The sequence below is a fragment of the Mustelus asterias genome, chromosome 2 (genome assembly GCF_964213995.1).
Source record: "Mustelus asterias chromosome 2, sMusAst1.hap1.1, whole genome shotgun sequence".
Lineage (NCBI taxonomy): Eukaryota > Metazoa > Chordata > Chondrichthyes > Carcharhiniformes > Triakidae > Mustelus > Mustelus asterias.
Genome location: NC_135802.1, coordinates 1,934,930 through 1,949,601, shown reverse-complemented (window position 1 = coordinate 1,949,601; position 14,672 = coordinate 1,934,930). Strand labels below are relative to the sequence as shown.

Below are 14,672 nucleotides of genomic sequence, written 5' to 3'. Positions count from 1 at the left end.
AGGACCACATGCAGTCCCTGCTACAGATAGCTACCTATGTAGGTCCCCTATGGTCGGCTTATGATGAAAGTAAGGATGTGTGGGATAGAGGGAAGTTTGGCCGATTGGATAGGTAACTGGCTATCTAACAGAAGACAGAGGGTGGTGGTGGATGGAAAATTTTCGGACTGGAAACCGGTTACCAGCGGAGTGCCACAGGGATCAGTGCTTGGTCCTCTGCTCTTTGTAGTTTTTATAAATGACTTGGAGGAGGGGGCTGAAGGGTGGATTAGTAAATTTGCTGATGACACCAAGATTGGTGGAGTAGTGGATGAGGTGGAGGGCTGTTGTAGGCTGCAAAGAGACATAGATAGGATGCAGAGCTGGGCTGAAAAATGGCAAATGGAGTTTAACCCTGACAAATGCGAGGTGATTCATTTTGGTAGGACAAATTTAAATGTGGATTACAGGGTCAAAGGTAGGGTTCTGAAGAATGTGGAGGAACAGAGAGATCTTGGGATTCATATCCACAGATCTCTGAAGGTTGCCACTCAAGTGGATAGAGCTGTGAAGAAGGCCTATAGTGTGTTGGCGTTCATTAACAGGGGGTTTGAGTTTAAGAGCCGTGGGGTTATGCTGCAGCTGTACAGGACCTTGGTGAGACCACATTTGGAATATTGTGTGCAGTTCTGGTCACCTCACTATAAGAAGGATGTGGAGACACTGGAAAGAGTGCAGAGGAGATTTACCAGGATGCTGCCTGGTTTGGAGGGTAGGTCTTATGAGGAAAGGTTGAGGGAACTTGGGCTTTTCTCTTTGGAGCGGAGGAGGTTGAGAGGAGACTTGATAGAGGTTTATAAAATGATGAAGGGGATAGATAGAGTGAACGTTCAAAGACTATTTCCTCGGGTGGATGGAGTTATTACAAGGGGGCATAACTATAGGGTTCGTGGTGGGAGATATAGGAAGGATGTCCGAGGTAGGTTTTTTACTCAGAGAGTGGTTGGGGTGTGGAATGGACTGCCTGCAGGGATAGTGGAGTCAGAAACTTTAGGAACATTTAAGAAGCTATTGGATAGGCACATGGAGTACTTCGGGATGATAGGGAGGAAATAGCTTGATCTGGGTTTCAGACAAAGCTCGGCACAACATCGTGGGCCGAAGGGCCTGTTCTGTGCTGTACTGTTCTATGTGGGATTCCACAGTCTCCTCAGGTGGGAGGACTGGAAGGAAATGGCAGTGGAAAATTAAATAATTAATCAGAGGAGGCAGCTCTACAACCATCATATCGACGCATTCTCATCCAGTTTGGGAAAAAGCCAGAGCCGGTCTCTCATTAACATCGCGTTCTTCACAAAACCAAACCCCCTCTCCTTCTATCCACCTTGACCCAGGTGCAAACCTGTTCTTATGTTGATGAATAATAACCTAACCTTTCCTCAGTCAGTAACAGCCACCCTCACAACTCCAGCATGCACTTAATTATCAGTGGATTTGTAAATCCCCACCCTGACTGCTCGAGGAGCCCCAGCACATCAGTGCAGAAGCTTTAACATTGCCTGGTGATCACAATTCCCTTACATTTATTATTTCCATGGAAAAAGGCAAAGAGTAAAATTTTTGAACTGGCGGAAGGAAAATTTTGCGGGAATGAGAAGGGACTTGGCTGAGGTGGACTGGACAGCACTGATCGAGGATAAATCAGTGGGAAGCACTAAAAAGCAAGATGCTGATGGTACAAAGTAGACATGTCCCCTCCAAAAATAAGAGTGGTACTGCCAAATCTAGACCACCCCCCACCCCTCCCGGTTGTCCAGAGGAAGATCAAACAGAAGAAAGTATATTTATTATTGTCACATGTAGTGGGATGCAGTGAAAAGTATTGTTCCTTGCGCGCTATACAGACAAAGCATACCGTTCATAGAGAAGGGAAGGTTCAATCAAATCAAATCAAAATCAAATCAAGCCCTCACTGAGGGCTCTTGTGTGCCTAAGAATATTTGATCTGCTTTTATCTTCCCCGATTCAGGTGATTCTGTGAAGTGTATCACTGCAATCACACACCGGCCGGAACATTCTGGCTCGTTCCACAGGCAGGCTCTTCAGGTCCCTCCAATGGCGCACCCTGCCGTGGGTTTCACTGCGGTGAGGGATGCAATCAATGGGAAAGCCGTTGGATCCAGAGGATTCCGCTGTCAGCCAATGGTGGGCTGCACCGCTGTGAGACACGCAGCGGGTAACGTGGAAAATCCCACCCACTGCTTCCTGCTCTCTTTCTGTGGTATTTAACAGGTGCCTTTCCGAGCTGAGGCCTTTCTGTAGCAGCATCAGGTTTTAAAATATTATTCTGAATCCACGCCTGATACCAGCAGCTTCCTCAGTCAGTCCACATTGAACTGATTTTTCCTCATGGCAGAGGTCACATGACTACCGCAAACCACACGGCAGCACGGTGGCACAGTGGTTGGCACTGCTACCTCACAGCGCCAGGGACCCGGGGCAGCACGGTGGCACAGTGGTTGGCACTGCTACCTCACAGCGCCAGGGACCCGGGGCAGCACGGTGGCACAGTGGTTAGCACTGCTGCCTCACAGCGCCAGGGACCCCGGTTCAATTCCTGGTTTGGGTCACTGTGTGGAGTCTGCATGTTCTCCCCATGTCTGCGTGGGTTTCCTCCGGGTGCTCCAGTTTCCACTCACAGTCCAAAGATGTGCGGGTTAGGTGGATTGGCCATGGTAAATTGCCCTTCAGTGTCAGGGGGATTAGCTAGGGTAAATACACGGGGTTATGAGGATAGGGTCTGGGTGGGATTGTGGTCGATGCAGACTCAGTGGGCCGAATGGCCTCTTTTTGCACTGTAGGGAGTCTATGATTTTATGAAACCAAATCAGACATATAGTTCAGCTTAATTTCAAAATCCAAACAGCCAGAACCACAATCATCCCAGGAAGAAATGAAGGAAATGGTCAGGAGGGATTTTATACTGTGTACAGAAGTTTAAGTTTTAAGTTTATTTATTATTGTCACAAGTAACAAGTAACAAGTGTTACATTAACACTGCAATGAAGTTACTGTGAAAATCCCCTAGTCGCCACACTCCGGCACCTGTTCGGGTACACTGAGGGAGAATTTAGCATGGTCAATGCACCCTAACCAGCACGTCCTTCAGACTGTGTGAGGAAACCGGAGCACCCGGAGGAAACCCACGCAGATACGGGGAGAACGTGCAAACTCCACACAGACAGTGACCCGAGCCGGGAATCGAACCCGGGTCCCTGGTGCTGTGAGGCAGCAGTGCTAACCACTGTGCCACCCAGAAGGAATTGCGGTTAAACTTGGAAGGATGTTGGAAGAGGGGGTTGAACATTTTGGCTGGACTTTTCTGGCCATTCACGCCTCGCTGCAAGGGTAAGCGAGGGCAGAGAGTTTGGTGCTCAGTCAAATCTCCATTCACTGCAGGGAGAGCGGGAGAATCCCGCCGGCATGAAGGGCTGGTAAATTCTAGCCTTTTTTCCCCATGGACAGAGAGAGCTGTATTGGCAGAGAGTCACGCCTGATTCTGTTTTCAATTCCAGTTACCTACATTCCTGGGAGCCTCCCCTTATTCATGGGACCCTGACCTGTGACACAATCTTCATTCAACACAATGGACTCATCAAGATCGGAGCAGGTAACAACTCTCTCCCTTAACCTGCTTTGTCCCAGGAAGGAGCGGCGGTTTGGGTCAGGGTCAGAAGGGTCTGGTTGTTTGGGGTCATGTTTTGTGGGGAAAGGGCTGAGGGTCTATAGAGTCTATAGAGTCCAACTGAACACAACTGTCCCCAACTGGAAAGGTCAGAGTTCACACTGTCCATTCTCTCACTCAGACTCAAACTGAGGGGAAAGGTCAGAATTTATACTGCCCAATCACTAAAACCGAGTGGAGTCAGAGTCTGAGGATAAGGGGGAAACCTTTTAGAACTGAGGTGAGGAGAAATTTCTTCACCCAGAGGGTGGTGAATGTGTGGAATTCACTCCCACAGAATGTAGTTGAGGCCAAAACGTTGTGTGATTTCAGGAAGAAATTAGATTTAGCTCTTGGGGCTAAAGGGATCAAGAGATATGGGAGGAAGGGGGGATCAGGATGTTGAATTCGATGATCATCCATGATCAGAGTGGCTCAAAGGGCCAAATGGCCTCCTCCTGCTTCTAGTTTCTATGAAAGGTCAGAGTTCACGCTGCCCAATCATTCTTGAGTTGAGTGCTTCATGTTGTATCCCAGCGACGTAGAAATCACCAGTTAGGATTTGTAAATCTGCTTTAGTATCTGCAGTGTGGTGTCTTGGTGAATTGCTGTTGGCAGCAGAGATACCGAGTCACTTATTTCCTTCACGCACAAGGCATCGTTTACCCCCCCCCCAGTCCCCACAATGCTGGAGGCGGCCCATCATTGGCCAGCACTGGATCTTCCAGTCCCGCTGATGTCTACGGGGCTTTGCATGCTGCACCCCTTCTGCTGCCAGGGAACAAACCGTGAGGGGGGGGGGTGGGGTTTGGGGGGAGGTTTGGAGGGGGGTGGGGGGGGGGGGGCGGGGGTGAGCCATCAGTGAGATCAGAAGACTCTGCCAGCTGGAAGGGAGGAAAAGTTTGGCGATGGAATTTGTTGGGTTTACACTGTCTGGGCCACTGTTTGACCCCTCAATCTGCTAACCTGTAAAACCCGTCCTATATCATCACCTACCCCCCAGGGACTTCACTCATCTCCTCAATGGTTAAAGGGTTTAAGATAAAGAAAATCAGATGGAATCTGGGAATATAACAGAGTGAAATACTTGTACATTTCCCTCTCTTTCTCTCTCTCTACTGCGGGACTCCCTGGTGGTGACAGTGTGGCACAGGATGTTTATTAACGGTGAGTAGCAGATATCATTATTTATTCAGATTTATTAGATTTATTCAGGTTCATGTTTTTATTTCTGATTATTGATCGCTGAAGACAGTCACTCATTGACTTGCAGTCCTTCCACATCCAGTCCTGAATGGTGGTGGACAATTAAACAACCCACTGGAGGAGGCTCCACAAATATCCCCATCCTCAACGATGGAGGAGCCCAGCACTCAGTGCAAAAGATATTCGCAGCAATCTTCAGCCAGAGTGCCGAGTGGATGATCCAACTCGGCCTCCTCCAGTGGTCCCAGCATCTCAGCTGCCAGTCTCCAGCCAATTCGATTCACTCCCCGTGATATCAAGAAGCGGTTGGAGGCACTGGATACTGCAAAGGCGATGGGCCCTAAAAACATTCCGGCAATAGTACTACCTCCCAATCGCAACTCCATTTTTCTGTCCCATTCCCATAACCCTTGATCCCAAGAGTTCAAGAATCCATCATCTGCCATGAATATCCGTGCTAAGAACAAAGAACAAAGAAAATTACAGCCCAGGAACAGGCCTTAATCCGGACAGATGTGAGGTAATGCATTTTGGAAGGTCTAATACAGATAGGAAATATACAGTAAATGGCAGAACCCTGAAGAGTATTGATAGGCAGAGGGATCTGGGTGTACAGGTACACAGGTCACTGAAAGTGGCAATGCAGGTGGAGAAGGTAGTCAAGAAGGCATACGGCATGCTTGCCTTCATCGGCCGGGGTATTGAGTTTAAAAATTGGCAAGTCATGTTGCAGCTTTATAGAACCTTAGTTAGGCCGCACTTGGAATATAGTGTTCAATTCTGGTCGCCACACTACCAGAAGGATGTGGAGGCTTTGGAGAGGGTACAGAAAAGATTTACCAGGATGTTGCCTGGTATGGAGGGCATTAGCTATGAGGAGAGGTTGGAGAAACTTGGTTTGTTCTCACTGGAACGACGGAGGTTGAGGGGAGACCTGATAGAAGTCTACAAGATTATGAGAGGCATGGACAGAGTGGATAGTCAGAAGCTTTTTCCCAGGGTGGAAGAGTCAATTCCTCGGGGGCACAGGTTTAAAGGAGATGTACGAGGCAGATTTTTTACACAGAGTAGTGGGTGCCTGGAACCCGTTTCCGGGGATGATAGTGGAAGCGGATACGGTAGTGACTTTTAAGGGGCGTCTTGACAAGTACATGAATAGGATGGGAATAGAGGGATATGGTTCCCGGAAGGGCAGGGGGTTTTAGTTCAGTCGGGCAGCAGGGTCGGTGCAGACTTGGAGGGCCGAAGGGCCTGTTCCTGTGCTGTAATTTTCTTTGTTCTTTGAGTGTCCCAGGGAGTATGCCGGGGAGTGTCCCGGGGAGTGTGTCGAGTGTCCCGGGGAGTGTGCCCAGTGTCCCAGGGAGTGTGCCCAGTGTCCCGGGGAGTGTCCCGGGGAGTGTGTCGAGTGTCCCGGGGAGTGTGCCCAGTGTCCCGGGGAGTGTCCCGGGGAGTGTCCCGGGGAGTGTGCCCAGTGTCCCGGGGAGTGTCCCGGGGAGTGTGTCGAGTGTCCCGGGGAGTGTGCCCAGTGTCCCAGGGAGTGTGCCCAGTGTCCCGGGGAGTGTCCCGGGGAGTGTGTCGAGTGTCCCGGGGAGTGTGCCCAGTGTCCCGGGGAGTGTCCCGGGGAGTGTGCCCAGTGTCCCGGGGAGTGTCCCGGGGAGTGTCCCGGGGAGTGTGCCCAGTGTCCCGGGGAGTGTCCCGGGGAGTGTGCCCAGTGTCCCGGGGAGTGACCCGGGGAATGTGTCGAGTGTCCCGGGGAGTGTGCCCAGTGTCCCAGGGAGTATCCCAAGGAGTGTGCCGGGGAGTGTCCCGGGGAGTGTGTCGAGTGTCCCGGGGAGTGTCCCGGGGAGTGTCCCGGGGAGTGTCCCGGGGAGTGTCCCGGGGAGTGTCCCGGGGAGTGTGCCCAGTGTCCCGGGGAGTGTGTCGAGTGTCCCGGGGAGTGTGTCAAGTGTCCCGGGGAGTGTGTCGAGTGTCCCGGGGAGTGTCCCGGGGAGTGTCCCGGGGAGTGACCCAGGGAGTGTGTCGAGTGTCCCGGGGAGTGTCCCGGGGAGTGTCCCGGGAGTGTCCCGGGGAGTGACCCGGGGAGTGTGTCGAGTGCCCCGGGGAGTGTGTCGAGTGCCCCGGGGACTGTCCCGGGGAGTGTCCCGGGAGTGTCCCGGGGAGTGACCCGGGGAGTGTGTCGAGTGTCCCGGGGAGTGTCCCGGGGAGTGTCCCGGGGAGTGTCCCGGGGAGTGTGTCGAGTGTCCCGGGGAGTGTGTCGAGTGTCCCGGGGAGTGTGTCGAGTGTCCCGGGGAGTGTCCCGGGGAGTGTGTCGAGTGTCCCGGGGAGTGTGTCGAGTGTCCCGGGGAGTGTCCCGGGGAGTGTGTCGAGTGTCCCGGGGAGTGTGTCGAGTGTCCTGGGGAGTGTCCCGGGGAGTGTCCTGCAAAGTGTCCCGGGGAGTGTCCCGGAGAGTGTGTCGAGTGCCCTGGGGAGTGTCCCGGGGAGTGTCCGGGGAGTGTGTCGAGTGTCCCCGGAAAGTGTCCCAGGGAGTGTGTCAAGTGTCCCGGGGAGTGTCCCGGGGAGTGTGTCGAGTGTCCCGGGGAGTGTCCCGGGGAGTGTGTCGAGTGTCCCGGGGAGTGTCCCGGGGAGTGTCCCGGGGAGTGTCCCGGGGAGTGTCCCGGGGAGTGTGTCGAGTGTCCCGGGGAGTGTGTCGAGTGTCCCGGGGAGTGTGTCGAGTGTCCTGGGGGAGTGTCCCGGGGAGTGTCCTGCAAAGTGTCCCGGGGAGTGTCCCGGAGAGTGTGTCGAGTGCCCTGGGGAGTGTCCCGGGGAGTGTCCCGGGGAGTGTCCCGGGGAGTGTCCCGGGGAGTGTGTCGAGTGTCCCGGGGAGTGTCCCGGGGAGTGTCCCGGGGAGTGTCCCGGGGAGTGTCCCGGGGAGTGTGCCCAGTGTCCCGGGGAGTGTGCCCAGTGTCCCGGGGAGTGTCCCGGGGAGTGTGTCGAGTGTCCCGGGGAGTGTGCCCAGTGTCCCGGGGAGTGTCCCGGGGAGTGTGTCGAGTGTCCCGGGGAGTGTCCCGGGGAGTGTGCCGGGGAGTGACCCGGGGAGTGTGTCGAGTGTCCCGGGGAGTGTCCCGGGGAGTGTCCCGGGAGTGTCCCGGGGAGTGACCCGGGGAGTGTGTCGAGTGTCCCGGGGAGTGTGTCGAGTGCCCCGGGGTGTGTCCCGGGGAGTGTCCCGGGAGTGTCCCGGGGAGTGACCCGGGGAGTGTGTCGAGTGTCCCGGGGAGTGTCCCGGGGAGTGTCCCGGGGAGTGTGTCGAGTGTCCCGGGGAGTGTGTCGAGTGTCCCGGGGAGTGTGTCGAGTGTCCCGGGGAGTGTCCCGGGGAGTGTCCCGGGGAGTGTGTCGAGTGTCCCGGGGAGTGTGTCGAGTGTCCCGGGGAGTGTGTCGAGTGTCCCGGGGAGTGTCCCGGGGAGTGTGTCGAGTGTCCCGGGGAGTGTGTCGAGTGTCCCGGGGAGTGTGTCGAGTGTCCCGGGGAGTGTGTCGAGTGTCCCGGGGAGTGTGTCGAGTGTCCTGGGGAGTGTCCCGGGGAGTGTCCTGCAAAGTGTCCCGGGGAGTGTCCCGGAGAGTGTGTCGAGTGCCCTGGGGAGTGTCCCGGGGAGTGTCCGGGGAGTGTGTCGAGTGTCCCCGGAAAGTGTCCCAGGGAGTGTGTCGAGTGTCCCGGGGAGTGTCCCGGGGAGTGTGTCGAGTGTCCCGGGGAGTGTCCCGGGGAGTGTGTCGAGTGTCCCGGGGAGTGTCCCGGGGAGTGTGTCGAGTGTCCCGGGGAGTGTGTCGAGTATACTGGGGAGTGTGTTGAGTGTCCCGGGGAGTGTCCCGTGGAGTGTCCCGGGGAGTGTGTTGAGTGTCCCGGGGAGTGTGCCGGGGAGTGTGTCGAGTGTCCCGGGGAGTGTGCCGGGGAGTGTGTCGAGTGTCCCGGGGAGAGTCCCGGGGAGTGTGTCGAGTGTCCCGGGGAGTGTCCCGGGGAGTGTCCCGGGGAGTGTCCCGGGGAGTGTCCCGGGGAGTGTGCCGGGGAGTGTCCTGGGGAGTGTGCCGGGGAGTGTCCTGGGGAGTGTGCCGGGGAGTGTCCTGGGGAGTGTGCCGGGGAGTGTGTCGAGTGTCCCGGGGAGTGTCCTGGGGAGTGTGCCGGGGAGTGTCCCGGGGAGTGTGTCGAGTGTCCCGGGGAGTGTGTCGTGTGTCCCGGGGAGTGTCCTGGGGAGTGTCCCGGGGAGTGTCCCGGGGAGTGTGCCGGGGAGTGTGTCGAGTGTCCCGGGGAGTGTCCCGGGGAGTGACCCGGGGAGTGTGTCGAGTGTGTCGAGTGTCCCGGGGAGTGTCCCGGGGAATGTCCCGGGGAGTGTCCCGGGGAGTGTCCCGGGAAGTGTGCCGGGGAGTGTCCCGGGGAGTGTCCCGGGGAGTGTCCCGGGGAGTGTGTCGAGTGTCCCGGGGAGTGTCCCGGGGAGTGTGTCGAGTGTCCCGGGGAGTGTCCCGGGGAGTGTGCCGGGGAGTGTGTCGAGTGTCCCGGGGAGTGTGCCGGGGAGTGTCCCGGGGAGTGTCCTGGGGAGTGTCCCGGGGAGTGTCCCGGGGAGTGTCCCGGGGAGTGTGCCAGGGAGTGTCCTGGGGAGAGTCCCGGGGAGTGTGTCGAGTGTCCCGGGGAGTGTGCCCAGTGTCCCGGGGAGTGTCCCGGGGACTGTCCTGGGGAGAGTCCCGGGGAGTGTGCCGGGGAGTGTCCCGGGGAGTGTGTCGAGTGTCCCGGGGAGTGTGCCGGGGAGTGTCCTGGGGAGAGTCCCGGGGAGTGTGTCGAGTGTCCCGGGGTGTGTCCCGGGGAGTGTGCCGGGGAGTGTCCCGGGGAGTGTCCCGGGGAGTGTGTCGAGTGTCCCGGGGAGTGTCCCGGGGAGTGTCCCGGGGAGTGTCCCGGGGAGTGTCCCGGGGAGTGTGCCGGGGAGTGTGCCGGGGAGTGTCCCGGGGAGTGTCCCGGGGAGTGTCCCGGGGAGTGTCCCGGGGAGTGTCCCGGGGAGTGTCCCGGGGAGTGTCCTGGGGAGTGTCCCGCGGAGTGTGTCGAGTGTCCCGGGGAGAGTCCCGGGGAGTGTGCCGGGGAGTGTCCTGGGGAGTGTCCCGGGGAGTGTGTCGAGTGTCCCGGGGAGTGTCCCGGGGAGTGTCCCGGGGAGAGTCCCGGGGAGTGTCCACGACAGCTACGTCCTTGGCCGCTCTCACATACCGGAGGTATTTAAGGGAGCACAGTGCCTCCAGGGCTGGCTCCTCTGGGACAGGGGGTGCCCCCTCTGGGTCTGGCTGCTGATGCCTGTGTGACAGTGACAGAGGGCAGCAGAGAGCGGGTGAGGATTGTGCTGAAACTCACAGGCTGGTGGAGTGGATAATTATCATTCTGAAGGTCCAGTTCTGATGCTGTGACCAACTGGAGCCCCCCAGTATCACGGGTCATTGTGGTCTGTGCGCCCTCCGTAACCTGGCGCTGCAACGGGGGCAGGGAGCTGGCAGGGGGGGAAGGTGGGGGGAGGCAGGGAGGAAGGCGGGGAGAGGCAGGGGGGAGGCAGGGGGGGACGCAGGGGGGAGGCGGCGGGGGGAGGTGGCGGGGGGGAGGCGGGGGGAGGAGGCAGGGGGGTGGCAGAGGAGGAGGTGGGGGGGAGGAGGCGGGGGGAGGAAGCAGAGGGGAGGCAAGGTGAGGAAGCAGAGGGGAGGCAAGGTGAGGAAGCAGAGGGGAGGCGGGGGGGAGGAGGCAGGGGGGTGGCAGAGGAGGAGGTGGGGGGGAGGAGGCGGGGGGAGGAAGCAGAGGGGAGGCAGGGTGAGGAAGCAGAGGGGAGGTGGGGGGGAGGAGGCGGGGGGGTGGCAGGGGAGGAGGTGGAGGGGAGGAAGCAGGGGGCAGGCGGGGGGAGGAAGCAGAGGGGAGGCGGGGGGGGAGGCAGGGGAGGAGGTGGAGGGGAGGAGGCGGGGGGAGGAAGCAGAGGGGAGGCAGGGTGAGGAAGCAGAGGGGAGGTGGGGGGGAGGAGGCGGGGGGGAGGCAGGGGAGGAGGTGGAGGGGAGGAGGCGGGGGGAGGAAGCAGGGGGGAGGAAGCAGGGGGGAGGCGGGGGGGGAGGAGGCGGGGGGGTGGCAGGGGAGGAGGTGGAGGGGAGGAAGCAGGGGGGTGGCAGGGGGGAGGCAGGGGAGGAGGTGGACCAGCAGCACATCTCCTGTGGTGAGGATTGTGTGGAGGGCGATGAGGGGGATCCATCGCGGGAGGCACAGGAAGGCTTCTGAGTGACGGCAGGTTCCGAATGGGGAAGAGATTTGCGCTCTGATAGCTTCTGTCTCTCAGCACCAGGACCTGGGTGGGCTCTGAGATCCCATCACAGGGAATAGCCTTTCCTCATTGTGTGGGTCACACTGCCCACAGCCTTGGTGTTCCTGCCATGGGGACAGGACAGTCCCAGACCTCAACCGGGATCTTGGGTTCATGTCACACTATCTGTAACCCCCACCTGGGCTTGCAAAATCTCACTAATGTCCTGTCTGGAGACAATACACATCTCTTTAACCTGTGCTTAACCCTCTCTCCACTCACATTGTCTGTACCTTTAAGACTTGTTTACCTGTAAAGACTCGCATTCCAACCATTATTCTGTAAATTGAGTTTATGTCTGTTTATGCCCTGTTTGTGAACACAACTGCTCACTTACCTGATGAAGGAGCAGCGCTCCGAAAGCTCGTGTTACCAAATAAACCTGTTGGACTTTAACCTGGTGTTGTGAGACTTCTTACTGTGTTCACCCCAGTCCAACGCCGGCATCTCCACATCATGGCAGTGCAGTTACCCAGAGTCCACGTCATGATGGTAACTTGCAGGGCAGACAGAGCGTTACCCTCAAAGATATACTCTGAATGGGCTGAAAAATGGCAAATGGAATTTAACGCAGACAAGTGTGAGATATTGCACTTTGGAAGGACAAACCAAAGTAGAACGTACAGGGTAAATGGTAGGACTCTGAAGAGTGCAGTTGAACAGAGGGATCTGGGAATACAGGTACAGAATTCCCTAAAAGTGACGTCACAGGTGGATAGGGTCGTAAAGAGTGCCTTTGGTACATTGGCCTTTATAAATCGGAGTATCGAGTATAAAAGTTGGAGTGTTATGGTAAGGTTATATAAGGCATTGGTGGGGCCGAATTTGAAGTATTGTGTACAGTTTTGGTCACCTAGTTACAGGAAGGATGTAAATAAGATTGAAAGAGTGCAGAGAAGGTTCACAAGGATGTTGCCGGGACTTGAGAAGCTGAGTTACAGAGAGAGATTGAATAGGTTGGGACTTTATTCCCTGGAGCGTAGAAGATTGAGGGGAGATTTGATAGAGGTGTATAAGATTTTGATGGGTATAGATAGAGTGAATGCAAGCAGGCTTTTTCCACTGAGGCTCGGGGAGAAAAAAACCAGAGGGCATGGGTTAAGGGTGAAAGGAGAAAAGTTTAAAGGGAATATTAGGGGGGGCTTCTTCACACAGAGAGTGGTGGGAGTGTGGAATGAGCTGCCGGATAAAGTGGTCAATGCGGGGTCACTTTTAACATTTAAGAAAAACTTGGACGGGTTCATGGATGAGAGGGGTGTGGAGGGATATGGTCCAAGTGCAGGTCAGTGGGACTCGGCATAAAATGGTTCGGCACAGACAAGAAGGGCCAAAAGGCCTGTTTCTGAGCTGTAATTTTCTATGGTTCTATGGGATGTCTGAGCCCAGTCTGGCTGTCGGCAGCTCGTAAACTCGCAGTGACCAGGGGACTGTCAGGGGCAGCATCTCTCCTGAGACAGCCTCCTCTTTGGTTAGGAGAATATGAACCTTGTTGTTTTGATGCCGTCTCAGTGAATTTCTGGAGAGCGGATGGTTACTGTTCTGCTTCTACTCCCAGTTATTGCTGAATCTCCGAGGAACTCGCTCAGGAGCCCCAGAGTGGAGCAGAAGATTCAACACTTCTTTGCACCGGAGTATGGAGGTAAATGTGTGTGTGTGAGTGTGTGTGAGTGTGAGTGTGTAAGTGTGCGTGAGAGTGTGTGTGTTTGAGTATACGTGTGAATGAGTGAGTGTGAATGAGTGAGTGTGTGTGTGTGTGTGAGTGAGTGTGTGTGTGAGTGAGTGTGTGTGTGAGTGAGTGTGTGAGTGGTGTGAGTGTGAGTGAGTGTGTGTGTGAGTGAGTGTGTGAGTGGTGTGAGTGTGAGTGAGTGTGTGTGTGAGTGGTGTGAGTGTGAGTGGTGTGAGTGTGAGTGGTGTGAGTGTGAGTGGTGTGAGTGTGAGTGGTGTGAGTGTGAGTGTGAGTGGTGTGAGTGTGAGTGGTGTGAGTGTGAGTGTGAGTGAGTGTGAGTGTGAGTGTGTGTGAGTGTGTGTGAGTGGTGTGTGAGTGTGAGTGAGTGTGAGTGTGTGTGTGTGTGTGAGTGTGAGTAGTGTGAGTGTGAGTGGTGTGAGTGTGAGTGGTGTGAGTGTGAGTGGTGTGAGTGTGAGTGGTGTGTGTGGTGTGAGTGGAGTGAGTGTGAGTGGAGTGAGTGTGAGTGGAGTGGTGTGGGTGTGAGTGTGAGTGGTGTGAGTGTGAGTGGTGTGAGTGTGAGTGGTGAGTGTGAGTGGTGTGAGTGTGAGTGTGAGTGGTGTGAGTGTGAGTGGTGTGAGTGAGAGTATGAGTGGTGTGAGTGTGAGTGGTGTGTGTGAGTGTGAGTGTGTGTGTGAGTGGTGTGAGTGGCGTGAGTGTGAGTGATGTGAGTGTGAGTGATGTGAGTGTGAGTGGTGTGAGTGGTGTGAGTGTGAGTGGTGTGTGTGAGTGTGAGTGTGTGTGTGAGTGGTGTGAGTGGCGTGAGTGTGAGTGATGTGAGTGTGAGTGATGTGAGTGTGAGTGATGTGAGTGTGAGTGGTGTGAGTGTGAGTGTGAGTGGTGTGAGTGTGAGTGTGAGTATGGGCCTGATTTTACCATTTTCATTCTAAGTGCTGAATCTGGGCGAATTCAGATCCGACTTGAAAACCTGCTTTCAGGTGCCCCCATACCCACTCAGCCATCTCCAGTCCCATTCGCGCTGTGGGCGGGGCTTAGCGCGGCCGGAACGATCGGAGCTCTGAACTGTGCATGCGCAGTTAGAAAACAATTGGAAAAAGCGTGCCCGTGTCAGATCGCTCCCCCCACTACCCACACACATCACTGTCCCACTTATCCGCCCCCCCCACTACCCACACACATCACTGTCCCCCTTATCCACCCCCCCCCACTACCCACACACATCACTGTCCCCCTTATCAACCCCCCCACATTACCCACACACATCACTGTCCCCCTTAACCACCCCCCCCCCCCACTACCCACACACATCACTGTCCCCCTTATCCACCCCCCCCACTACCCACACACATCACTGTCCCCCTTATCCACCACCCCCACTACCCACACACATTACTGTCCCTCTTGTCCACCCCCCCCCCCACTACCCACACACATCACTGTCCCCCTTATCCATCACCCCCCCACTACCCACACACATCACTGTCCCCCTTATCCACCCCTCCCCACTACCCACACACATCACTGTCCCCCTTATCCACCCCCCCCCCCACTACCCACACACATCACTGTCCCCCTTATCCACCCCCCCCACTACCCACACACATCACTGTCCCCCTTATCCACCCCCCCCCCAACTACCCACACACATCACTGTCCCCCTTATCCACCCCCCCCACTACCCACACACATCACTGTCCCCCTTATCCACCCCCCCCCCCCACTACCCACACACATCACTGTCCCC

The 14,672-nt window shown here is 56.5% G+C and overlaps 1 protein-coding gene across 1 annotated transcript in view; it reads left to right on the top strand.

Moving 5' to 3' along the window:
* The window catches only part of LOC144504318 (nuclear receptor-binding protein 2-like), a 135,885-nt gene that overhangs the window by 61,298 nt on the left and 59,915 nt on the right, over positions 1–14,672 (top strand). Inside the window, exons 6-8 of the mRNA XM_078229473.1 lie at positions 3,555–3,649; positions 4,847–4,870; positions 12,800–12,883. Of these exons, the coding sequence (XP_078085599.1) occupies positions 3,555–3,649; positions 4,847–4,870; positions 12,800–12,883 (203 nt within the window). The remainder of the gene's footprint in view (positions 1–3,554; positions 3,650–4,846; positions 4,871–12,799; positions 12,884–14,672) is intronic.